This window comes from Melopsittacus undulatus, chromosome 4 (genome assembly GCF_012275295.1).
Source record: "Melopsittacus undulatus isolate bMelUnd1 chromosome 4, bMelUnd1.mat.Z, whole genome shotgun sequence".
Lineage (NCBI taxonomy): Eukaryota > Metazoa > Chordata > Aves > Psittaciformes > Psittaculidae > Melopsittacus > Melopsittacus undulatus.
Window position 1 is genome coordinate 66,606,318 of NC_047530.1, and position 27,564 is coordinate 66,633,881.

A 27,564-nucleotide genomic window follows, 5' to 3' on the forward strand; every position below is an offset into this window, starting at 1 on the left:
ACAGGTTGCCCAGGGAGGTTGTGGAGTCTCCTACGTTGGAGATATTCAAGGCCCGCCTGGACAAGTTCCTGTGTGATGTACTGTAGGTTACCCTGCTCTTGCAGGGGGGTTGGACTAGATGATCTTTCGAGGTCCCTTCCAACCCTTGGGATTCTGTGATTCTGTGAAAGAACCATACAAAAAAAAAAGTACCCCCCAATACATATACCATATATAAAGTTATCTATAAATACATTTTGAAGCAAAAAACCCACAAACCAATATTTTTTAATTTAAGGGGTTTAAAAGCTGTTTTTATCAAGGCCTGCAAGGGAGAAATTCTACTTCTGTAATCTTGGTCATGCCAGTAAACTTAGTGATTCGGTTGTATTAAATTCACCTAAACTGTTCTGCAAGTCGCCTGTGATGTTAAGCAGTGCCATTAAACAAAACAATATTAAATTTATATCCATTAAGTTTATATATAAATTCTATGTTGGTAAAAGCCCTGGGAAATTGGCCAAGTTCTATCCTGACAAGACTTCAAGGCAGAAATAGACACTATGTGCAAGAAAGCCCATGTGTAGTTCCTCCATATTTCATATTCAGTGGCGGTCCACAATTCAGCATCAAGGTCAGCCAGTAAGGATTGTCTCTACAGTTTACACAACAGAAGAGATCAGTGGAAAACCACAGGTCACCACAGCTACTGTAGTGCACATCCCACCAGGGAACGCTGATGTGAGAAAATGAATTTGTGAATGGCATTAGAGCAAATCCCAACTCTCACAATTTGCCATCAGTTTTCTCACTCATCCAGCTGTTATTCAGAAGACTGCTCAGCCCCTCACCTCCCTAAAAAGAGCTCTGTAGTTCAAGGAGTCCAAGTACTATCGCAATACGTTTAAACATCCCTACCAAAAAGCTTAACCTGTAGGTGCAAAACCTTTCCCAGGCAGTCCGCAGACACACTAATGTCGTAAGCAGAAGCTACCATCCTGCAAACACTGCTGCCTACCCCCAGCTCTGTTTACAGAAAGGGAAGAGCCGATACGACACTCTCGGTAACCCGGCCCGACTGGCAAACGAGCTCACGGGGAGACCCGTACGAGTTTCCCCGGCGAGTTCCACCTCAAGCGCTGTACAGATGCATGGCAGCCCAACAGAGCGCCTCTACAGCCTGAACTGCGCCAAGCAACGCGTTTGTTCCTCGCGTTCTCCGATACTCTGAATACACAACGGAGAGCCACGGGGAGTTCTCGAACAGCTTGTGACAACCAGACCACCGAGCCGCACAGCCCCGACGCGACCGCCATTTGCCAGGAGCGTCCCAGCGGCAGAGCTCACTGCGGGGTGAGCGTGCGGGGTGGGGCGTGGGGAACGACGTCACGAACCAGCTCCACAAGGCCAGGACTCCCCCTTCCCGCTGTGGGCGGTCCCCCCTCCGCAGTGAACACTGCAACAAGGACATGGCGGCGGCCGCGGCGTGAACCGACAGCGGGACCGGCACCGGCACCACCCCCCCGGCCCTACTGGGCGAGGCTCCGCACGGGGACACGCGGCCACGTGACGAGCAGCCGCCATGGCACGAGGGGGAGGCACAGCACCCGGCTACGCGAGGGAGGAGCTGGCACGAGCGTCAGGTGACGGCGGCAGCGCCCCCGCCCCCTACGTCCCGCTCACGTGATCCGGTTTGTTGTTGTTGCTGCCTCCGCTGGGCGGGTGCCCGCGTGGGCGGTGGCGCGGTCACGTGCCGGGTTTAAATCGCTCCCTGGGGGTGGGGGAGGGGGCTGTGGCGGAGGCGCTGCTCGCGCTGCTGCGCCGGGCGGGAGGGGGGCGGCGGTTGCTACTCCAAGATGGCGGACGACGAGATTCCGCTGCTCCGTCCGCGCGACTGCGGCCCCGGCGGCGCGGCCGAGAGCGCTGAGCCCGCTCTGAAGCGCCAGCGCCTGCACTCGGAAGACGGTGGCTGCGGGCGGGGCGCGGCCTACGCCCAACGCCCGGACCGGGGCGCGGGGCCGCCGCCCGCCGCCGCTGTGGCGGCGGAGCTGCCGGCTGAGGCGGCTGCCGTTACCGCCGATGGCGGCGGCCGGACGGAGGAGGAAGAGGACGAAGAGGTGGCGGCGGTCTGGAGCGGCGCGGACAATAGGGCCGGGTTGCGGGGCCTGTCCCGGGCGGAGCCGCCTCCGCAGCCGCGGCAGCGGGGCCGGGGGGAGGGGGCGGAGGCGGCGCCCGGCGAAGACGCGGCGGAGGCGGCCATTGGCTGCAGGCGGGCGCAGTGTTCAAACGGGGCGGCCGGAGCGACGGCCCTGCATCCCGGTGAGGACCCCATCCTTCCCCTCCTCCGCTTGGCCAGCCGGCAGAGGCCGCGGGCCGGCCCCTCGCAGCCGTCAGGGAGCGGCCCGGCCGCGCAGCCCCCGTCGGGAAAGGCGGAGGCCGCAGTGGGCTTTCTCCACCTTAGGCTGGCGCTTGGTGCCGGCTCTGCGCTGGGGCTCCCCGCGGGCGCCTCGCCGCGGTAGCAGCCCGGGCTTTACCGCCTAGCGTTGGCCCGGGGGCCGTGTCGCTCGCAGGAAGGTCGGTGTTCACCTGCTGCAGCCCGGGGCCAGCGCTGGTCTGCCCCGGTCTGGGGGGGAGAGAGCGCCACTACTAGCGGGCGCTGTTTGCGGGGTGATCCCTGAATACACGCTGTGCTCCGTGCATCTCCTGAACCGTACATCGAACGCAAACTCGAGCGAGCTGCTGCATCCATTTTTCTAAACCTTAGCAATTCTAATTCTCGTCAGGCCTTGTCAAAGCCTGTTATTTTTTGTGGGTGGCTTTGGAGAAAGAGAAGCTTCTTCACAGGAGGAGATCGATTTGGCTCTTATTTCTGAAAACATTTATTTTGCTGTGTTGCTGACAACAACTGATTAAAAAACATAAGCTCTGTTTCCTTTTTATAATCAGCTTGCACAGAAAGCACAGGAACAGCAGTCTTGAACAAGTCTTTACATAACTTCAAATTACAGTTTTGGTTAAGATTTCAGTGATTGCAGCAAAAGACTAAACTATAATCTTCTGAAAGAGTTTCCTTGCAGATCGTGTTAGAAGTATATTGTTTGGACAGTATCAAAATGAAAGTACCTTGCATTGCATTATTGAAATGGTTAGGGTTTGCTCATTTTGGTTTTTAAGTTAGTGCTTTGGAAAGACTTCTTAAGAGAACTGAGATGCTGCATTCTGCTAGTAAAGTCTTTATATTTTATTCTAGAATGCACTTAGAAGATACTTTACCTTTAACTCAATACTAAAATTCTACAGGAATTCTTTGCCTGTGCAAAAGCAATCCAAAAGGGAACAGAGCTGTATGATAAGCTTGGATAGCCTTGGTATTTAAAAACTTCATTGGAACAGGACAAGAGTAAAGCTAATGATCTCTTATCAGTGCCTTGTATGCAGTGGTTTTGCTCAAGTTACTCAAATCCTCAGGCATGTTTTGCTGCGGATTGCTTAGTTCTGGCAAGCATTCCCTTTAAGTCCTTTGAAGAACCAAATGGATACATAGGGAGTGTTACAATTTAAGCTGTTGCTTAGGCTGCATGTATCTGTCACAGTGTTTTTTAAATACAAGGCAACCAGACCTGTATGTGATGAGTCTTTAACACTGTAACCTTTGTTTCTTTATACAATAGACATAAACATTGTTTTAGTAAATCTTGCACTTCACACTTACTGATGTGTACCAATCAACTTTTTTCTTAGTAATGTTTTTTTGCATAGTATGTTCACTGACTTTGTGCATAATAAGATGGAACTGATATGCTGTGAATGAGTAGGTTAATAATAAGAAACAGCAGTGTCAAGGAGTACCTGTGGTCTCAGAAGAACAAGACAGCAAGTACAAAATGCAAATTTCTGTCCTCCATCTCTTTCCATTCTAACCAGAATAAAGAACTTATGCCAGCAACAGAAAGAACAGGACAACAAAATCTGAATAAAAACTGATGGTGTTTTGTGCTGTTCTTTATTTAAGAGTAAAGTGAGGTAACCTAGTTAAAATATTGTAGCGGCTTATTCAAATAGAACTTGAAAACTATTCTAGCGATTCTTTGCTTTAGAGAGCCTTACTGAAACCTGTTCTCCTTTGTTCATCATTTTAGCTTTTTTAAAAATGAAGCTTCTGTTGCTATTTCTAATAAAGCCAATTAAAAAAAATCCTAGTAGTCTAAATTCTGTTAAGCTGCTCAGGTTAAAATTTAGATTTCCCCTTAAATGTTAGCTTAGTAATGCATGCTGTAAGACAAGTATCTCATTCTTCTTTGAGCTCATCCATCTAGATATGTGATGAAGTTAGATTGAGTTACTCTGGCTTAAGGCCATGAGCTGAGCTGAAGTAATTGTGGTAGTCTAAGCCAAACCCGCTGCAGAGTAAACTGGATGAGATAAAGTGAAGGTGGTTCAAGGTAGCACATTTTCTGTCATAACTGAAATATCATAAAAGTGTGTATGCGTTCATCTATTGCAGCTCAGATGCAAGGTAACCACCTAACAAAATTCTGTAACTTTGTTGTATCCAAATGTGTATTTGTGGGCTTTTATAAAACACTGTGCTCTTAAAACCTAATCATAGACTGGTCTATAAATAGGGGTACATTTTCATCTTATCCAGGTTCTCAGCTGAAGTGAGAATTTGTAAGAGAAGATAATTTTTAATTGTACCTTTAAAACAGCTGGATTTTTTCTAAAATACAATATCCGTAATGCCCAACACTTATGAAAATTTCACTATGGTCAACATCCAGCCCACTAAAGACCAATATTAAGATAGTAAATCCTGCTGTAAATCTACTGAAGGCTTGAAAGCATATCTATAAACTTGAAAAAGAAAAAAAAAAAAGAAATTTCCCATGTCTATGTAACAAAATTGCTTACTTATAATTCATTGCAATCAGATTTTATAGCATACAATTTTGGGGTTTGTGTTATATTTAAATATGTACAATTTTAGGGTTTGTGATGTATTTAAATATATACCTGTGCAATTTAGCTGTAGTGTAACCCATCTACTATTGTTGTGCTCTCTTGCAGATAACTTCCTTTTTAGTGATGAAATCATAGCCAATGGTTTTCACTCTTGTGACAGTGATGAAGATGACAGAGCTTCACATGCAAGTTCTAGTGACTGGACTCCAAGACCACGTATAGGTAGAAACCTAAATAATATAATTCTTAGATGCTGTTTGCCTTTGAACAGTTACTTAATTCTTTCCACTCTCCAAATGATTTATGTGAAAAAGAAAAATATTGGCAATTGCTGCTTTTGAGCAGCTGAGAGTTGTTGACTATTCTGCATGTTACTGAAGGAGTTAAAAATTAAACTATTTAAACCTTTTTTTAATTTTGATTAAAACTGTCAATGTCTTTTTGTGTAGAAAACTCGCTGTGATCCATATTAAAAGCATACACACGGGCTCACTAAATGGAATGACTGTTAGCATATTTCTTGCCTATTCACTTAGTATTCTTAAAGAAACAAGAAGATGATTTGTGTGTGATTTAGGCAATCTGTGGGGCTTCACTGTCCAAGTGTTACATCAGTTTGGGAATGATTAGTCTGCATATATATTGCATACTAGCAGTAGATAAGTTAACCATAGTAGTTAGGAACTCGGTAGAAAGTTCTTGCCTTGTACAGAGGTAAGATAACTGCTCAGGTCCCTAATGATTTGTGTGGGACAGTGGCTTCTAGGGTGCAGTGTGGTCGGGTCTTTGTCTTACCCAGGCATGACAATACCACAGCATTTATTTTGTTAGTCTTGATAGGAACACCAGCAAGAAAACACATTATGATGACAGTCTTCCACTTAAAAATTATCTTTGCTAATCCCTCATTGCAGGATCACTATTGGTTCCTTTTGGGCAAATATATATAGCAGTTGTTTTCTTTATATATTCTGTAATTGGCTTTAATGATAGCTATTTGAGTCGTCTTAGATCAGCTTCTTAAGATTCACCTGTTTTACTGCTCTAATCTTGAATGTTTCTGGAAAGATTGACGTGATGGCTTTAAGAGGTCATGCCCGAAATCATGACTGTTAGATGGCTAAAAGAACAACAAAAAATCCATGGACTGCTGGGCCCTACTTGACTCTTTAGAGTGATGTTTTATAATATGCATGTTTATTGTCTCTTCAACTTATTACTGTAAATAGCTTACAAAATGATGAAAGAATACCAATGAAGCCATAAAATGGAGATACACTGTGAAAATCTCATTGCTAAATAAGTGCACCTCTAAGAGCCATCAAGTTTGCTATGAACTGGGATTTTTACCTTGACTTTCATTAAATCCTTCATGGCTTAATGTCATAGCGAGTAAAAACCCAAGCTGTACTATCACTTAGAGCAAAATATGCAGAGGCTTTGATGAACAATGTAGTAAATTGGATTAATAAAATGTTAGTAGCAAGCAGTAATAAATGGAGCAATGATATAATAATCTGAACTACTTGACTCAGTTCTAATTATTTTTTTTTCTTAGGTCCCTACACTTTTGTTCAGCAGCATCTCATGTTAGGTACAGACCCACGGACAATTCTGAAAGACCTGCTACCAGAAACAATCCCTCCACCTGAACTAGATGATATGACACTGTGGCAAATTGTTATAAACATTCTTTCAGAACCACCAAAAAGAAAAAAACGAAAAGATATTAATACTATTGATGATGCTGTGAAACTTTTACAAGAATGCAAAAAAATAATGGTCTTGACTGGAGCTGGGGTACGTACTGCTGCACTAAAGAGTGAGAGAATATGTAGACAGTTGGTTAAATACTTACCCAATGCTTTACAGCATGCAGGTGATGTGAACCTCATGACATTCATAATCACATAATTATGCTAGCTGAGAAGAGGAGGCACAGCTGTCCACTACAGATGATGCACACGGCAAGACTGGAGCCTAATTTGGAAATTACAAGATATTTCATAATAAAATATTCTTAAAAGCATTTAAGTCCTTATACAGTTGTTTCCATGCAAAATAGGTGACTTCTACCTGTTCCAGAACATTTTCTACCCTAGTCTTTTTTTTCATGTGAAACAAAGGTAATGTTTTTTTAAACAAAATGTCAATGAATCTTAAAATACGTGATGGAGCTAGAAGTACTAGAAGAGGACTCAAAAAGAAGAGTTATGGGGAAGGGAGATTTTCATTAGGTTTCAGTAGACTAAATCTTACTTTTCACATGTGCTGCTCTATGATGGTAGTAAGTTTACTCACTTGTTTTACTGAAGAACATTTCTAAGCTGTTGTACATTTGCAGCTTTATACCTGTGTACCAGATCATGATACAAAAGTTGGTAATTTTTTGCTTCTGTTGTTCATCCCAGAGGGTGTGACATAATTTAAAAGAGATGAGTGATTCAAATCAGCTTATTTGTTACCCAATCTTGCTCTTTCTATAATTGTTATCATACACCTGTTTGTCTTTTTTCCTTAGCATTTTGGGGTAGTCTGAGATAATAAATTTCAGTCTTCATTGACCACTACAATGCTCTGATAAACAATATTTATCAAAAGGGTTTTATTTATCAAAGGGGTTTTATTTATCAAAAGAAAGTCTACTTTGTTACTGTGTTAGCATGTTAAAAAAAATATCAACCACCTTGTCCAAGCCTAAGTTGACAGATCAATGAATACCTATTAATTAAATTTAATACAATGGTATTTTAGATTTTTGTTTACTTTTTACAAAACTCCCAGTAGTAAAAGTAAGTGTCCTCTTACTGCCTGTGAGACTGTACTAACAGGGTTTTCTGTGCTGTTTTTCCTGTCTGGGATTTGAGAATTGTTTTATTTATTGGTTAAAAAAAAATGAGGAGGGGGGAAACAAAAGAAAAATAAGTAAGAGAGCCCAGACTGGGTTTGTTCTTAAAGTCTTCAGCACAGTCAGCATACAGAAACATGACTTCCCAAATAGTTTGTATCACAGCAACTCTTTATAGCTGAATATGTAGTTTTGCTTATTTCAGATTGCAAAAATATATTTCAGGTGTCTGTGTCTTGTGGAATACCTGACTTTAGATCAAGAGATGGCATCTATGCACGCCTTGCTGTAGACTTCCCAGACCTTCCAGATCCACAAGCAATGTTCGATATAGAATACTTCAGAAAGGATCCCAGGCCATTTTTTAAATTTGCAAAGGTACGGTTTTCCAACAGTTCTTTTCTTGGTCAGTGAAGATAGATTACGGTATTAAAATGCATAAATCAGATATCAAACTATTATATTAGCAAAACAATATATGTCTTTTTTATATACTTGAAAGGGAGAACAGTTTTTAGAAAGATGTTAGAGGTATTAAACAGTTTAAAAAGCAGGGAATACATTGCAGAGACAAAGAATTGTAGAAACTATAGATACATGTAGCAACAATAAAATAATGGCACCTAATCTGGTATTTCCTTGTGGGGGAGAAAAAAAAAAGTCAAAACCAAAACATTTAGGAATTACTACAGGACCAGTAAGGACTTGTGAAAATCAATCACTGCTAGTTTTGCTCACTTTCTTTGCTTTGCTTGCTATTTATACTACTGCTCTGTTATGTTATAAAGATCAGAAGAGAAAAATAAATGTATTTTGCAGCTGCTCAGCTTTCTCTGAAAGCCTCCTATCTAGACACTACTATGTTTTGATGCTTATTAATATACTCAGTTCCTTGGTTGTTTTGTTTTGGTGTCTGTTTGGTTTTTTAATATTAGAACAAACAAACCAACCAACAAAAAAAAACCAACCCAACCACAAATCCCATCAAAAGAGCAAACAAAAAAACCCCAACTTACTTGATGTCTGTAGATACGCAGGTTTTACCAGAATAGTCCAGTGTAGCTGATAGGTTTTTACTAAAATGATTTCTCCTACTTCTTTTTTGTCCATCAGCTTAGTTAGAATATTGATGTCTGATTTGATGAAGTCTTAAATTCTTTTAATTTTAAGAATGGCCAAATAAATTTTCAGAGTTCAGTGGCAGAACACATCTTGCTTCTTCAGACTAAGATATAAAGCTGTTACAACCACATGAATAACTGACTATAATTGTGTAGTAGCCCTAATCATAATCTAGATAATCTGTCACAATGAGTAATCATTGATCATTGTGGCAGCTTAATTCCAAAGACCCGTGTAGTTTCAGAATTATGAGTAACTTCAAATATTTTGGGAAAAAACAAATATGTTAATAGTTGGGCTGTATGACAGCTGAAGGCAGAGCTGTCACAAAGATGAATTTAACAGTTCACTGTTGTTCTAGAATGTTTGATTAACCTTTAAGTATCTACCAGTAAAGGTAGTCAGCATGTTCCTTCTTGCTAACTTTCTTTTGGCCAGTTGCTCTTGTGCTTTTTCCATAAAAAGGCCTCACTTGTGCAGGTGGGACTCCAGCCCAGTTGCTGTTCAGTGGTGACAGAGTGACTGGAAAAGAGAGGTTCTGAAATTCAAGTTCCTCCCCTAAATAAGTGCTTCTGAGCAACAGAGTGGTGGTGGTGGTGGTGCTGCTGCTGTCTTCCTTATCACACAGCAATCAGAGGTACCACATGGGGTGGTCAGCTCCAAACAGAAGCTTTCAGCTGGGTGTCCAGATTGAATTTTTGTTTTGGCAGGCTTCTTGTTCACTGTGAGGAAGTATCAAATCATTCTACAAAAGTGTCAACATTTTTTTCCATATGCTCTTTAGATATATCTACCTACTGTACCTTGACCTAACAGAGAGGTTAAGCATCTATCAGGCACAGCAGAATTGCTCTACACCAATGATTACTACTATAACTGGCTAAATTGGCAAAGCTGGTCCAAGTATGACTTGTCTTATCCTTTATATCCAATGCCATTCTGCTTTCTGGGCTTTCATCTTTTCGGAATGGCAGCTGATAATGCTGAGGAGTAAAAACTGCTTATCCCAAACCAAGAGACCAGAATCCAAATTTGTGATGAAATTTTTGTCTAATTGCAGTTAAACCATGTATATTTCAAACAACAAATATTGAGGTTACTTGACACTTACCAAAGGAAAAATGGCTTTCCTATTTCATAATTCTCAAACCCCCAAAAGATATAAACCTTGCTTTTATGGTGTGGGAAGAACAAAATGCCAACTTGCATGGACCAGTTTATCCTGACACAATCAGAAGCTTAGCTGTTGAAAGAAAAGTTGAGTCTGAGAGATGGCAAAATGCAAAGGGAGTGACAACATTAACTGCCAGCACAATTGTTGTTGATGATATTTAGGCCTGCATGAATTGCTGCAGTTGTATATCCATTTGCACTTTCTAATACACTTCTGAATTCCCTAGGAAATCTATCCAGGACAGTTCCAGCCATCTCTCTGTCACAAGTTCATAGCTTTGATGGATAAAGAAGGAAAACTACTTCGCAACTATACTCAGAACATAGACACACTGGAACAGGTTGCAGGAATCCAAAGGATAATACAGTGTCATGGTTAGTGGTTTTAGTTTCACTTTTCTTATTTCATGTATAGGAATGATTTTTACTGGTGCATATGACAATCACTGTTGGATGTTTTGGGGGTTTTTTGTTGAATTAGTATCTCTTGGCAACAGACATACTGCTTTTTAAATGTTGTTTGTTTTGTTGGGGGTTTTAGGTAGCTTATGTATTTAAATCAGAAGTGATTTAAGTGGAAATACTTCTTTCAGAAATTATGCCTGATACATGGTGGTCTTCATGCATCAGTAAAGATCTATATATACCCTGTTCACACAAGCTTAGACCTTAAGTTTTATTAAAGTTTATTTGTTGTCTCTTTATATTCATGTATGAGAACATAGTGTGGAAATCAGTCTTTTTATAGGTCCCTCTCACTGTGTATCAATAAAATGTAGTTTGGCTATCATCTGATTTTTTATTTAGGTTATATTCAATAGAAATCCTAAAATATCCTGATACTTCAATGACTTTACCTCATGTATGAAATATTGTGGACTAAGTGCCAGTTCAGTTGAATTAAAGATCACCTTGTTACACCTTCAGTGTCATACACATTCTGTAATTACAATTCCACATTGAGTGGAATCCCTTAATTAGTTGCTTGATATGCTTTCCATTTCCAAGGAGTTGCAAATGTCAAGCTAAGAGTTCAAGAATTAATTTTTTAAGGAAAGCACACAGAAAATTGGTTCTTAAAGTGCACTTTCAGTTCATTTAGGAGATTTCTGGCAAAGAAATTGATTAAAAGCAGCACTAGTATGTTAGTAAGACTTGGCTGTCCAATTCCACCTTTTCCAGGGAAAAAGAAACTCTCTTGGTTTCTTTATCACATCACTTAACTTTGCCAGATTTGTCAGTACCCTTTTTTTTAGACAGAGCAAATACTGTGCTGTTGTGGTGACCAAAGAGCACACATCAGAATCCTATTTGTTGAATAACCCAAATCTAGTTTCCATTTGCGCTTAGTGTGTCAAGCATTTTCTTTTGGTTGTCATTCTGTATAACATATCTGTCATTAACTTCTCACATAGCTATGGTTTTGCACGTCACTACCACACTCAAGCTACCCATTTTTTCAGGTGCACAGTACCGTAAGTAGGTTTCGGGCCATCTTTAGTGTATGTTCTGTATAAGCTGATACTAAATTAGAAAGATTCTTGAAAACATGCTATGGATTTTGAGGCCTTTGGAAATTAGCAGAGATTGTTTTGAGTACATCAAGCTTTATCTGACATACAGTTGTGCTGCCCTTTTTTAAAAATGCTAGCTGACTAATGGTAGTGGCTGAAGAGAAACTGAAACTTTATGTAAGGGTTTATACTGCTATATTTATTATTATTATCTTTTTGCCTAACTGTGGCATTGACAAGTTAATTATGAATGTGCCAAATTACAAGGAACCTTGTAATGAATTGGGGAGTTCATATGTGAACCTTTGAACCCATTTCACACTGCAGATATACAGTAAAGTTACTAGTTAGATGCATTTTTCTGAATTTAAAATGGCTATTGCATTCAACAATGCGTCTGGAATTAGATTACATTCCTTGCTATTGCTTTAGCTGAATGATCAGAGGCAGTGTGCTAGCTATATAACTCATGCATAGGGCAGTATAATTTCTTGAGCAAGTCCTTCTAACAGTGAAAAGTATCACACAGAGTTGCAGGTTGGTATCAACAGATGCTTCAGAGAGGGTTAGGTCTGCTAGCTTGACAGATGTCCCTAACACACTGTATAAAGGCCTAAATTATTTCTATGAACAAATTACAATGAGCAAGTAACTGTCATACTTCCTGTAGTCTTTGGAATCCTGCAAGTTCTGGGAGTTGCAATGATGAGCAAGTGTTTCAGAAGCTGTGCACTTTCCACTCCAGCTGCGATAGGCAGACCCGAACTGACAGTTGTTCCTGAATGATCTGCTGCAAGTTTTTCTGTGCTTTGGCTCTCTTTGTCTCGACCAAATCTAGTATTCCCAAAACATATTTTGAAGTTATACTTACCCTCACAACCTCTTTATTTAGCAGTGTAAGTATTGCTTGGCTGCTGTATGTAGGTTATGAGCAGAAAACATCTTTGGTTTGGGTGGCCTAAAATAATACTCTAGATACAGTTACGGTACCAGAGGTTTTTAGCTGTTCCTGGCTTCTGCAAAGCTTTCAACATCTTAATTGTTACCTTTCTAAAAGTTTCCTTTTGAAGGCAGACTTTTGTACCTTCCTGAACATTATTCAGTCACAGGGCTTTCTTACTGCCCTCATATCACCATGAGAAACTAGACAGCTACAGACTTCTACTGTATGATTCTATGAGTGATGCATTCCAGTGCAGGGTCAAAAATCCCAAATTCTTTTTTTTTTACCCTTTGTTTCATGGTTAGGAGAAAATCTGTCTTTTTTTTTTTTACTTTATTTTTCATTATTCTGTGAACATCTAGCATTATTCCTTCTGCAGATAAAAGGCCTTACAGGCTTATCTCTCCTGGACATACGCACACCAAAAGACCACTCCAGTTTGCCACAATGACTTCAGACTGTATTTTCATATGTGTTAGCCACCTGATAAGGTTTCCCCTTAGACAGAGAAGCAAGTGCTCTACCAGATACTCGAGCATCACCTTCAGCTGCTTCAGAAACAGGCCAGTCAGAACTACCAAGTGGCTGGATGGAGCAACATACTTAACACAGTCTTGCCAAATAAACACAGTAGCTGAGCATGATACCAAGTTCAGAACAGTATTTCAATTTAAGCAATGTAGCTTTAAGTTCCCACTTCTGCTGAAAGGAGCAGTACTAGTGCTCTTTAGTTGTCTATAATGAAGTATTTACTAATGCATTTTCTTAAATTATTTTGCCCTGGTTTCTTGAGTTCATGTGGGTTCCTGTTCTGCTGCTGCTGTTTGCAAGGGCAGCTGGTGCTACTGTTAGTTGTATAAAGGGGAAAAGGGAAGGTCTGTTCTCCTTCCTTTGTATATGCTTGAATAGGTTGAGGGAATCAGAGACACAGTATAACTTGTGTTGGCATGCATGTGGTATATCAGTACTCCTAAAACAAGATTTCTACTGACTAACATCTAAAGAACTACTTTTAGTACTATAAGTATCTTCTCTGAATTTTACATTACTTTTTAATGACTGATTTTTTTAGCACTGCAACATAACAGCCTTTGTGTCAAAACAGCTTGGCCAGAAAGACCAAATCTGAATGACTGAAAATCCTTATTTCCAACATATGGGTTCTTCTCCTCAGGTTCCTTTGCAACAGCTTCCTGCCTGATCTGTAAATACAAAGTTGATTGTGAAGTTGTTCGAGGAGATATTTTCAATCAGGTAAGAAATACACTTTAACTCACTGCAGCTTTGTAATCGGTGATTCTCTCACAAAAAAAAACCCAGCCAAACCCAAGCCACTGTGCTTAGAGCACTGAAAAGATCTGCTTTTAAAAGGCTACATATATTTGCATGTATTTCATACAAGTGCCTGTCTGTATTTCAGCATTTCCTCTAGTATTTAGAAGTATACTCAAATACTGTACTGCAAAACTTAGGTAATGGGAAAAAGAAGAACAAAACCTTAAGAATCCATTTTGAGAAAAGGAGAGGTTAAAATGGTAAGTAGAAAGTTGGATTTATATCTGGTTTATGTTTGAACTCACAGTCATGCTGAGAAAGCATTCTTTGCTGTTAAGAACATTGGTTGCTCTTTGAGCATTTACCTACATTAAAAATACATTTAAATGGTAGATGATACATGGAGAAATTGCTAACTACAGACCAGCCTCTCAGCAAGGAAAGAGGATCAAATGAGATGCTGGACACTGCTTTCTAGGACTTCTGAATTACTGCATATTTAGGACACCCTGCATCTGGGTGTGAATTGCCTCAGGGCCAAGGCAGGTAGTTCTGCTGTGTCAGTGATGAATCTTTGGTTTTGCAAGACCCTCTTTGCTATTCTTCCCCTTCTTTTGAAGGAACAGAGGTGATGATTCTTTGATCAAAAAGATCTTTTTTATACAAACAGAAGGGGACTCTTTCTACAGATTCAGGGAGTTTTATGATAAATGCTTGAAGAGGCCACAGTGGCAACTTTAGATGAGAAACATAGAAGGGATGTAAATCTTTCAGATATTACATTTGAAATTGAATTCGATTAAAGCCTTTCAGAAGAGATGTTTGAGTTAAAGCTTTAAGAAATGTAAATCTCCTAAGCCTGAAGCCTTGTAACACTGCATATGAAGTCTGGTTTACTTTTCTGTTAAGAATATTATTTTTGAGAACTTTTTATCTTACAGATGTTTGCTTTTCCTTTACCTTCAAAACCAACGGGCTGGAGTTTAGGGTTTTTCTTTCTAAACAACTTTTCTAACTATACTGTAGTTTTCTGGTTTGACTATTAGTGGTTAGCTCTACTTTTCCCAACAGCACTTTAATCATTGTATGTTCATATTACTGAATCTAACTTCTGCCCAATGGCCTGTCCCTGCTGGTGGTCTGTAATGGAAGCATGGGGAAGTGGAAAGAAGCAGCCTGTAACAATACTTCTGCATGAGAACAGAGGGTTCTTACTCCCAAGATGAGACCAAAGGATCTTTTTAAACTCAGTCTCTCAGGCCTGATCTTACAGTACTATTGCCAGGTACATGTCTCCAGGGTAGGCCCTAGCTGTAATATTGAATTATTTTCATAATGGCCAAATATCATTTCATATGAAAAACACAGCTACTGAAAGAAAATCTGTTGTTCCTCCTCCTCTGGAGAAAAAAAAATAATAAATTCTGTTTCCTATAGCCTGCATTTCCCAAACCAGTGCTATGCAGTTTCTTTTTCTATTGCCTCTTTAGACTATAGAATTTGGTTCCCTAGATAGAAAAAGAAACCTTTTCTGTACTTCTGAAACAAACCACTGTTCATTTCAACAGCTTTGTTTTCTAGCAGGTCCTCTTTCACAGAATGTTTTTGGCACCTAAGTACAAATAGATAGTCCAGTTTCTAGCCTTCGCTGTCCTCCACTCTTGAAAGTTCCGTTATACATAGCCCCAGCTCCTTAGTTTTCCATAGAAAATACTACCTTTCGTTTGCTCTGGTCCATCCCCTGTTGGTCTGAAGTGCTTTACAAGGAAGTGACTCTAGCTAACATCTTTCTGTCACGATTTCCTTTCAGCATACTACAGATTGAGAATTGTTTAAAATCGTCTGTTTAAGAGAATACCAATTTCTTATTGCTGCATTTCATTCTTTTGCCACTTCCAAGATCATGTGCTTGTGCTCTGTAGCATGATTTTTTCTCTAGGTTGCTGCACACAATCACCCTTCTGGATGAGAAGCAGCAGCATTCATAAATTGCACATAGAACTTCTGAGTAAAAAAGCTGTCAGTCACTTCCGAAAATACCATTTTTACTTTGCTTTTATTTACATTAGGCAGCTCCAGGAAACAGTGAAAGGATCTCAGATTTAGGAAGTAAAGGCTCTGCAAATGGAAAACTTGCACCAGTTCTTGGATATTCTTAAGCTAACATAATCTTTACTAATCTTAGCTTTTATACATGGATAACATCCATAGTCAGTGAGAAATTCCATTTTACTTTAATTAGACATGACCAGAGGCAGTGGGGCTTTGGGGGAGTGCTGCTTCTGGAGGTAAAGAGGATCCTAGGTAATTGAATGGCCAATTATCTAGCTTTAAAATCTTGGTATCAATTTCAGCTCTTGGAAGAGAGCTTTCCCCCTTACTGACAACTTTTCTGAGGGTTAGCAGAGAAGCTGGTAAGCAGTGTAGTGCTGAAAAGCATTTATGGTCCCATTACAGTGACTCAAATGATTTGGATAGGGACATCAGTTGTTTTATAGAGATCTACTAAGAAACAAGCCATTGGACTTCCTGTGAGGAATGATGGAAACAGAGTTAATATTACCTAGTCTCTCTCATTTCACCTTCCTCCTAAGACAGAGCAAATTATTTTCCCTCGTTAAGCTTCCAGCTGAAAGTGCAAAGGCATCACTAACATCAACAGAAGAGACAGCAGGGTAAAAAGCTTCATAACAGTTTTAAGCTGTTTATATGTTATGCACTCTCTAATATATAAATATATGAGGAAAATGTTCAAGATTCATTCTACTCATCTGCTGCTTTTGGTGGAATTCTTCTGGTTGGTTTCCTTTTAGTGAGGGGTTACTAGACTCTCTTTAACTTCTGTACATGGTGAAGGTTTCCTCCAGACCAGTTCCTAGTTCTTGTGCTGTATTTCTCCTTGTGTGTCCCTCAATGTTTTCGTCAAAGGAGGATTAGATTCTTTGAAGACTTACATTTCTGGGAAAGGTCCTTTAACACTAGAGGAAGACTTTGTGATGTTTTATCATTTGGAAAGCATTGTCTTTTGTCCTAGTGCAGGCATGCATAAACCAGTTCTTCAATTTAAACTTTCTACGTTCTGTATTATTTTTCTGCATATGTTCTCTGTACAAGAGGGAGTTGGTATGCATATAAATATCAGTTGTCATATATTCTCATATTACAGTAGGTAACATACATATTTTTACACCTTTACATAGCACTAATTTGCTTGTAATGACTGCTGTAGGATTACAACTGCATTTAGCTCCTTAGATTTATTCTGGGGCATTGTATTTTAATACTGCAGCTGAGAAGACTTGAACTATTTTAAAGAGAAATTGCTCAGTCTGTACATATATTGCTCAACTTCTTGCTTTTCTTCTCTCTGAAAAAGTCTTATAATAGGAAAGAGTTGAAAGAGGTGTCCAAAGATCAGAAAATCATAGAACCACTAGGGTTGGAAAGGACCTTCAGATCATCTAGTTCCAACCCCCCTTCCATGGGCAGGGACACTTCACACTAAACCATGTCACCCAAGGCTGTGTTCAACCTGGCCTTGAACACCGCCAGGGATGGAGCATTCACAGCTTCTCTGGGCATCCCATTCTAATGCTTCACCACCCTTACAGTAAAGAACTTCTTCCTTATATACAATCTAAACTTCCCCTGTGTAAGTTTGAACCCGTTACCCCTTGTACTAAAATATCTCGTTTCAGGAGGAAAGGGAGCCTGCTTTTCCACAAAACCTAACTCGTTTTTTTGGTGAACAAGGATTCTGCTCTGTTTTTAGAGTGTTTCTAGGGAACTGGAAACATCTAAAATGGAGACCAAACAAAAGTTCTTCCCTGTGTTCTCGTCCTGTATGCTTTTTGCTAGCTGCTACAGTAGTTGCTTTTTGTCTGTAACACATATAACCCCTGGGGGAGGGAGAAAGTAGAGAGTAAAGCTCTACAATATATTCTTTGATTAGGGAGGGGTTTGTATCAGATCCTACAATGGAAACTGACAGTAAAATGTAAGCTGTTGCCCCAGTTAAACCAAGAAATATACATTCCTATCCAAGAGGAGGTAATTGCTCATTGGTTCTGAGCATGACTTCTGGACTTTGGCTTAGTAGCCAGATAAGAGCTGTGGTGAAGAGCTGCATGGTTTCTCCCTTTTGATCTAGGAGGACTCCTCTTTATTCCTGCAGTTGCTGCAGGCTTGAATAAGAAATGTACTTGTCTATATATCCACAGAAAAATTAGGAGATAGCACTGAAACTTCCCTTTTTGGTCTTTTGCCAAAATAAGTGACTGTGAATTGCTAAAATCTGAGGTTTTCAAGGGTGCAGCCTTGAACTTTAATAACAGAAGCTGGTTTAATGCAGGTTGTACCTAGATGTCCCAGATGTCCACCTGATGAACCACTCGCTATCATGAAGCCAGATATAGTGTTCTTCGGAGAGAACTTACCTGAGCAGTTCCATCGCGCCATGAAGTATGACAAAAATGAAGTTGATCTCCTTATTGTCATTGGGTCTTCACTGAAAGTAAGACCAGTAGCATTGATTCCAAGTAAGTGGAATAATACCGGTAATACTTTCTTATTTGGATCAAAAGTGAAATTCACAGTTACGAGCTCTAAGAAATGCTTTTGGCTTGACTCAGTAAGGAAAATAGATTAAGCATCTAGTTTTCCAGGATGAAAACTGATTGCCTACATAAAGCTGAAATGCGAAACAGAGAAAGTAACAAACTCCAAGTGCTTTTTGTACATTTCAGACAGCTATCAAGGTGATGAAATGATTATCTGAAAAACTACTCCCCTAAAACTTGAATTGCTTCATTTTTAGATTTGGTTAATTTTTCTCCCTGCTTGCAATGTCCTTTCAGAGTTACTTGAAAGATTTAGAAAGCAGTCAGCTGTAAAGATCAATGTAGTATCAAAACAATCAGATCAAGTACATCAGGTGTCTGAGTTATAGCTTATTTTAAAGTCAGTACTTAACAATAAATGATGCACAGCAGGTATTATATAGCATGTCACCATTTGAACCCTTAGCTTTTAAAAATTATATGGAAAAACATATCTGCTAATACATGTTACATTATATAGAAAAATGACCTTTGGGAAAGCTGAGAAAATACCATTATACAGATGCTCTATTTGCCTGCTGAGTGAAAGACTTAGTAGCACTAAAGAAATCCTCTTCACTTGCAAGCCTTAGAAGGATCTGTGTTAGCATCTCCTGTTAACTGGGATTAGTACTTCATCCCTGGCATTTGTATCAGCATCCTCTTCACTGTACAAGAGGCAGCGGCTAGGCTGCTGGAAAATGCATAAGGAGTGGAAAGTTAGGATCTATTATACAAGTCATTGCTCATCCCATGCCCCAGAACTGAATTTCATTAGTTAGTTATCTGAGGAATTGATGCTAGTTTACCAGACTAGTAAAGCCCAAATATCAGAAATGGATTGAGCATCCCTGGACAGTGTTGGCCACTGGAAATATTTGCTTACTTAAGGCGATGTCATTTACCAGCACTATGTTCTTCATGTGCATTTAAGTACATAAAATGAATGCACAAAATCAACGTAAGAGATTATAGTACTAATTTTAATAATCTTTTTAATACTTGACCAAACAACGGCATAGTCAAGTTTCTGTGTCTGTTTTTCTCAATGACTGAGTAGATGAACACCTTTTACTGGAAAAAAAAATGGGGAAAAAAGTCTAGACAGGCTACAGTAGGCATAGCACCTCAACCTGCTGCTGTTAAATTTGGGATTTGCTTGTCTTCTTCCTGATCTGTTTTGGTCTTGTTGCAAGTGAAGGGAGGTCTGAGCAATCTAGCTTTCTAAGCAGATGTCTGCTGAAAGTAAAACTGAAGTGATTACCTTGACATTCTCTTTTCTATGTGTAGGTTCCATCCCTCATGAAGTGCCTCAGATCTTAATTAATAGGGAACCTTTGCCTCATCTACACTTCGATGTGGAGCTTCTTGGAGACTGTGATGTTATTATTAATGAATTATGTCAAAGGCTAGGTAGTGAATATACAAAACTTTGCTACAACTCAGTAAAACTTTCAGAAATAACAGAAAAGCCACCACGAACGCACAAGGAGCTCGAAATGCCCTCATCTGAGCTACCGCCTACCCCTTTAAACATTTCAGAAGATTCTAGTTCACCAGAAAGAATGACTCCACCAGATACTTTGGTAGTGTTGTCAGAACACCCAGCTGAATGTAAGGTAGAAAACTGTGATCCTGCCTCAGAAACTAAAGGGGCCTGCATAGAGGAAAAGCTTCAGGACACACAGACATCACCAGGAAACCCTGAAAATCCTACCAGTGAACTAATGAACTCTGAAACTATGAAGGAAAATGGATCTAACAATGGAGAAAATAAAGAAAAAAATGAAATATTAAAGAAGTGTTGGGTAAACAGATCTGCAAAAGAACAGATCAGCAAAAGGCTGGATGGTAAGTGGTAACTCATTTCAGCATTTTGCATCTTTTGGCCAAGATGTTTATTCTAGACTTACCTTAAAGCAATAAATAAGTTACCCTTGAGTGGATTTTGGTGGCTATTTTTGTTCAGACAAGTGTCTACCTAACTCATCGTTTTATCATTTGTTTCTTTTGGAGAAGCTGACAGGAAATTCTTTTGTAATTCCTAATTTTATAATCAGTGATTGCATACTCCCTGAACAGGTCAAAGTTGAGGAGACTGAAGGTAGGTATCAAAAAATAAATCTGTTTCTAAGATTTTCAAATACATTTTCAGAAAAATTAGTTTGATTCTCACGTGTTCAGAAGGTGGTCACACTATGTCAGAATCTGGTGTGGAAGTAGAACTGAAAGATGAAGCCATGATAGATCAACTGCAAATCTCACAGCTGGAGCCAGGCATATTTTGCAGGAAACTAGAATTTCCAAGAAAGCCTTCCATTATGCAGCCTCTTAACTGATACAGGGAGTTACCACACTAGGGAATCAGTGTGGATGAACCAGGTATTAAATTGCAACTTTCCAAAGCAAAAGCCGCTTTTAAACTTTGTCAGGTAATCCATGCACTGCGTTCCAGTTCTGGTACAAGTAAAAGAAATCCAGCTGTGAATACATGTACCAGTGAAAAGAGCTGCTGAACACTGAAGTTTAAATGCTATTTTGTGTCAGAGGGGAGGGGGCAGGAGGAATGCTGAGCCTTCCAGTAGAGCATTTGGTTTGTGCTTTATAATAAATACACATACATCAAAATAAATACATGTAATCTGTCAGTTAAGTTTCACTGTCAAAAAATACACATATGCAGGTACCTTCCAGACTGGAGCCTGCAAGATCTTGTACGAATCATTTCTTTTAGCCTTTTAATGACTTTCAAAATTCTGTTTCAGGTACTCAGTATCTCTTTTTACCACCAAATCGCTATATTTTCCATGGCGCTGAGGTATACTCGGATTCTGAAGATGATATCATATCTTCCAGCTCCTGTGGGAGTAGTAGTGAAAGTGGTTCCTGTCATAGTCAGAGCTTAGATGTGGAGGATGAGAGCGAGATTGAAGAGTTTTACAATGGCATAGAGGATGAGGATGCTCCAGAAAGGGAAGAGGAACCTGGATTCGGGGAAGATGGAGTTGAACAAGATGAATCAGCAGCTGATGAATCAGCTTATGCAACTGCAGCTGCAGGGACTGACCATCTGAGCAACAAGTTGTGAAGTGGTCATAGACTGGTTACAGGAACTCTCCACCAGCATTAGGAGCTTTGGCATGTCAGAATGAATGTTTACGTCTGAATTTAGAACAACAGAAACATCAGGATGTAGTGTTTATAAATAACAAAAACAGATTTTCATGCTTAGTTTTTTACCTTTTTCAATAAAATTCTATTACTGCGCACTCAACACTAACTTTTTTTTTTTTAAGGTACTAGGAATACCTGAACAATTGTCACTGTCTTCACTTCTAAGTTCCTCTGTCTGATCAGGCATCCATGTATATAATACATATTTTTGCTCAAAAAAATCAGCTTATATTATTTTTAAACTGTTTTGAAAAAGCCATTGGAATGTTAAACTAATATAAAGGGAACAGCTAATTTAGACCAAAGAATGGTATTTTCACACCTCTTGCTTTGTAACAGTTTGGTTTATTTAAAACCTCTTGCTCTTCTGCTAAACCTTTAGTTCTTGCCTAATCTGTCATTAAACACTGGCATTTTCTAAGACCTACTGTGGCAGCTAATTTTTTGCTTTAACAGTTACTTTGTATGTTTGAGACATACTTAAGTGCAAGTAGGTAGTTAAATGGAAACAGGACAGCAAGCACTTGAGAAATCCTATGGGTTTTAGACTGATCAAGAAGTGTTGTGAAAATGCTTGGGGTATTGAGTTTAATCCTTCCTGTGGGCAGGAAGCAATGCTGATATTGGCTCCACAGCAGTTGTAACACTGGCATTTCAAACAAAATGGATCCCCCACAGCAGAAGTTTTTCATGTTGTACACAAAAGTCAAATTTAGCAGAGCCAGCATTAAAACCAGCATTTGCTAAATTGCCAAGGCTCCAGTGTGGAAGCTAGGACAAGTCCAGAATAGTGTTTCCACCAACAAGTGAGAAGCCACCAAAAAATAAGCTCTTCCTTTATCCTTATTGATGCAACTAAGCCAGGAGAAGCTATCTTGAATACCAAGAGGCTCTGCTTGCCCTGCTGAGTGGCTAAAGCACAGCTTAACCCAACCTGGAAGCACATGGCTCTGAGCTCATGCCTCAGGGTGGGAAAATAACTCTACCTGCTATCCCCACCTTGCTGATTAAAAGCAAAGCAGCTACTAAAATTACTACATTGTGTATCTAAGCGCTAGTAGGCTGCCTTAAAACTGGATGTGGCAAATGTTCAAGTGTGGATTGTTTCTGAGCCTTTAGAACTATGTTGTAAAATTGCACAGTGCAGTAGAAAGTGAAGCAGCGTTTTTCTATAACCACTTTTTCAACATTGGCCCAGATGAACTCTACGATATAGATTATTCCTATCCTTTAATATTTATTACATTTTGGAAGATGTATAGTAGCTGTTCTTTGAACGTAAGATACATCAGTTAATAAGTATTTAAGAACAGCTTCCTGTATTCATAAAAAAATGTTGGCATGTTGCATCTCATTCTCCAAATTTAATACAGCTCTTATTTGGCTACACTAAAGAATGCAATATGTTTTGTTTCCACTTGCATGTCACAATGTATTAGTTCGTGCTATAGGAGATATTTTAAATTGAAATACTTTGGTTTAAATTATTTTTACAGTGAGGATTGTTTTCTGCTCTTTTATAATTGTATATAGTGTCTTTTATGTAATCTACTGGCATATGTTTTGTAGAAGACTGTTTAAAATGACTGGCTATCTTCCTGCAACTTTTGAAATACAAAACCAGTGTTTTATACTCGTATGCTCTGTTCTAAAGTCTATTAAAATTGTCATTTGATTTCTGGTTTCTGTTAATTTCTAGTTAGATCATAAACACGCACTAAAAGATGCCCTATAACCTCAAGCTACACCCTGGCTGATGTAGGGCATTACACAGCAAATAGTTTTTTTCCATCTGCCCCCTTGGGGAACAAAATAACCAAACCCAGCCTAACGGAGGCTGCTCAGCACTGTCTTTGGTAAAACGACCTCCTAAAGCACAACACAACATTGTCCTTCACAAACACTACTTTTCTCCTTCCAAATCCCAAGTGAATTTTAGCTGTCTGTGCTGAACAAGAGTGCTTTTTCCTGCTTGTGCTGCAGAACCATGCAGTTCTGCCACCCTTTCTCTACCTAGCCCAAAGCTTCCTTCACTTCTTGCACTTGCCACACCTACCCTGACCCTACACAGCCACATCCAGGAGAAGGTCCCTGTGAAGGAACCTGAGCCGTGCAGGAGCTCGGGCCACTTTCTGGCACAAGTATTTCACTTGGGTTTCGCAATGCTGACAGTAAGACCCCATGTTTCCCCTGGGAGGTAGCCCTGCCTGCATGGGCTGCAGATGAAGCCCAGCTCCACTAGGCATCCCCTCTGGTTTGTGCCATGGCTTCCTGTGACCACAGCAAACTGACCTCCACATACAACCAAGAGCCTCTTCCCTTGGACCTGTTCAGTTGGCTTTCCACTATGTAACACCATTTTGATGGCTCCACTGTACTTCTGAACCACCACCCCACAAACACAAATTACATTTGGTTTAGGAAAAAAACCAACACAGAAATTCATAAAACTCACACATTTGCGCCAGGAAATACTAAAAACACTTAAGAATTTTTTACACAAATAATGTTTCTCCATCAATTGCTTATTACTCTGAAAGGAGTTGAAAACATTTTTCCTCTGGAATAGAATAGCTGCAGTTTTTTCTGAACTTCGATGAAGAAGTTCTCCTTTTTGTTCTTCCCTGTATCTTTGCCAGTATTACTTGAACAGAAGCGTAACCCCAAATGACAACGTGTCACCTTATTCCTCCACTTCACACACCATCCTTCCCCTGTGGTGAAGGTGCTGTCATTAAATAACATTTAAAACAAACATACAGCAAACAATGGAGATAAGGAAGTATTTGCTCTCACAGCTTTTAGCATTTAGTATCTCAGATGAAATTCATCTGGATGCATGGAAGAACATGTTCAGTTCCAGCTATAATTCTTACAGTCTCAAAAAGGAAGATGACTGATTTTCCTCAGCATTTGCATTACCACCCTACGAAAGCACCTTAACCCTCTTAGCATATATATATACATATAAATAATATATGCATTGAAAAAAGCAAAAGCACAAGGATTTGATTAATAAGATGGTGCCATTCCCCAGGCCCCTTCCAGCCTATTTTGATGCATCCGTGGCCTGCGTTCAGCAGTAGCAATCATTTTTCTAGTTCTTAGTAGCTGATGCAGTGCTGTGGCTTTGACTTTCAGGCTGGGAACAGCGCTGATAACACCGATGGTTTTAGTTGCTGCTCATTAATGTTTACTCTGACCAAGGACTTTCTGAGTGTCATCCTCTGTCAGGGAGGAGGGGAAGCTGGGAGGAAGCAGAGACAGGACACATGACCCAAACTGACCAAAGAGGTATTCCATACCACAGCATGTCATGCCCAGTATATAAACTGGGAGCAGTTACCTGAAAGGGCTAGATCCCTGCTCAGGTCAGGCTGGGTATCGGTCGGCAGGTGGTGAGCGGTTGTATTCTCTTCCCTTGTTATTCCCCTTATCATTATTATTATTGGTGGTAGCAGTAGTGGTTTGTGTTATACCTTAGTTACTGGACTGTTCTTATCTCAGCCTGTGGGAGCTACATTCTCTTGATTCTCCTCCCCATCCCTCTGAGAGCCAGGGGGAGAAAGAGGGAAAGTGAGTGAGCAACTGTGTGGTTCTGAATTACTGACTGGACTTAAACCATGACAATTCACAATAATGACTTGCAGAAGTATTTCAAGTGATGTAAAAGAAGTCCATATTTTAAAATCTTGAACTAATTTTTTTCATGGCCATGTATTCTCTACAGCTCTGTCCTGAACCCGGTACATTTTTAATTCGTGGGGTTTGACTGTGGAAAATACCTTTTTTTTTTTTTAAATGTGTGATTGGCAAAGCACCAAACACCATCCAACTGGGAGGGCTCCAAGAGCACAAAGTCTGAATGAAAGCAGCATTCAGGAGCCATCTGAAAATCATTTGAGAAGAAAGAAGATGTCATTTGGTCCCTCAGTTCAATATCACTGCTGAAATACCAAACCAGAATGGTCAAACCTAAAGGCAGTTACAATTATTTTCATAATATACTTCACTACAGAGTTACTGGAAAAGACAATCCAATTCAAAATGTAGAATTTCAGGCTAAGACAACTGGCCATGACTACTTAAGGAATGGTTCTACACTAGTTATAAGCCATCAAGTTATGAAGCCCTAACAGTACCTGTAGCATAGTCCCTCTCTTGGCTCAGCAGTTCTGAGAAGACAGACAGGCTGCTAGGGCTCAGTAGGAAAAGCAATAATAGTGCCAACAACAGCGCATGATGGAAAAGGAGTTGCTATTTACCATCCCAGCCACTCACTCACTCCTCCCCACCTCCCACACCCCCAGGTGGGATGGGGAGGTGATTCTGAAGAAGGAAACACCTGCAGGTTGAGATAGCAAACAAAGAGGGAAACAAAAATCCACCTCCTCCCAGCCAACTCTCCCCCGTTTCTACACATGATGTGCTGTGGTAGGGAATATCTCTTTGGCAGTTTGGGTCAGGTGTCCTGTCTCTGCTTCCTCCCAGCTTCTTGTGCCCCTCCTCACTGACAGCATGAGACTGAAAAGTTCTTGATCAGGGTAAGTGCTACTTAGCAACAACTAAAATCTCAGTGTTTTATCAGCACTGTTCTCAGACTAAAGCCAAAACACAACCTTGCACCAGCCACTAGGAACAAAATTAACTCTATCCCAGCCAAAAATAGAACACGGACAAAGGACAACCCTGCTGAACATGCAGGAAAGCAGAGGCAGCAAAGTAAACAATCACACAGGACCTGTGGAACTCCCTGATGCAAGGAGAGCTCAAGGTGGGCTCAAAAAGGATCTGATCAAATTCAGGTGAGACAGGCCTCCTGAAGCTCCTTGAGGAGCATTCCAAGAAAAAGAGTATTTTCCTCTCCCTACCCTCTCCTGCAAGCTACAGGTGGAGAAAGTTTGTACCTGAAATTAATGCAGTACAGCAGTTCTTGTGACATACAGAAACTTTGGAGACCTATTTATACTGGATCTTTAAAAACCAAACCAAGCAAACACTCATAAGGCACATCCCATGTGCATGTTCATCCTGCCCTGGAGATGGTGGAAGCAGAAACACAGGTCTTCACAGGACTAAAATCCTTAAGAGACACAAACCTGGGACTCCGGGTTTTCCTCCCATAGAGGCAGGGACACACCACCCTCCCAGCCAGCCGCCCCACAGCCCTGGGGTGCAGCCCAGCCCTGCTCAGAGTTGCTCCTGCACCAGTGTCCCTTGTGAGGGAGTCACTGACAGAGCCAACGCAGACAAACTACAAATGGAGTCACAGCTTCCAGATACTCCCTATGAGTTTTTGAAAGCCACAAGGAAACACAATCACAAACCCCTTAGAACCAGCACAGAAACAGCTTTCAGTTGTTATTCACAGTGCTGCCAAACAACAAAGCACCGCTTCCGAGCACACCAGCAGAAGGATCCCCTTTCCTATAGCATGCGGGTGGCTCACCCGGAGCCCGGGATAACCAGACCACACTCCCAGCGCCCGCACCCCGACCCCTCTTACCACTCGCCGCCTACCACGGCGGCCCCAGAAACCAGCGGGACGGGAGAGGCGATCCAGGCGACGCCGGGCCAGGCCATGCGGCGGCAGCTCCTCGCTTGCCTTCCCACGCACCCGCCATACGGCTCTGAGGGAACGAACGGGGGTGAGCGGCTTCCTGCAGCCGGGAACGCGCTCCAGGGCTGCGCTGCTCCCGTCAGGTGAGCCCGCGGTGCCTGCCCGGCCCCAGCGGCGGTCGGAGGCTGCACCACCAGCGAACGCGGCCGCTGCAGCCGCCGGGATCCCGACACCGCTGCGCTCCCGCTTCGGCTGCTCGGGGCGCCGGCAGCACCGTGCAAAGCCACCCTCGAAGGTGCCGGCACCGACCCAGCCGCTCATGCCCCGCAGCTGTTCCACATAAACTGCTCCGCATCCCCGTGGGGCCCTCCAGGCAGCAACTACTCTAGAAACAGTGTATGGTAAAGATGATCTCA

General features: G+C 41.0%; 1 protein-coding gene across 3 annotated transcripts; it reads left to right on the top strand.

The window, feature by feature from the left end:
* Positions 1-1,454: 1,454 nt before the first annotated feature.
* SIRT1 (sirtuin 1) lies at positions 1,455-21,683 on the top strand. 3 transcript variants are annotated; one of them, XM_034061805.1, is made up of 9 exons: positions 1,455-1,622; positions 5,047-5,163; positions 6,500-6,741; positions 8,015-8,167; positions 10,312-10,459; positions 13,716-13,795; positions 18,168-18,354; positions 19,705-20,265; positions 21,180-21,683. In XM_034061805.1, exons 1-9 carry the CDS (start codon positions 1,562-1,564, stop codon positions 21,500-21,502), a joined length of 1,872 nt encoding a protein of 623 aa, XP_033917696.1. In that variant the 5' UTR covers positions 1,455-1,561; the 3' UTR covers positions 21,503-21,683. The 3 variants fall into 3 exon arrangements, with proteins under 3 accessions (XP_033917696.1, XP_033917697.1, XP_005153729.3); XM_034061806.1 differs by lacking the exon at positions 1,455-1,622 and adding an exon at positions 1,652-1,670; XM_005153672.3 differs by lacking the exon at positions 1,455-1,622 and adding an exon at positions 1,828-2,298.
* The last annotated feature ends 5,881 nt before the right edge of the window (positions 21,684-27,564 follow it).

Coding starts and splice junctions, on each gene's coding strand:
- SIRT1 (XM_005153672.3), top strand. CDS start 1,836: ATGGCGGACGACGAGATTCCGCTGCTCCGTCCGCGCGACTGCGGCCCC. Junction 10,460..13,715: donor AAGGATAATACAGTGTCATG/GTTAGTGGTTTT, acceptor TCTTCTCCTCAG/GTTCCTTTGCAACAGCTTCC. Junction 18,355..19,704: donor ACCAGTAGCATTGATTCCAA/GTAAGTGGAATA, acceptor TTCTATGTGTAG/GTTCCATCCCTCATGAAGTG.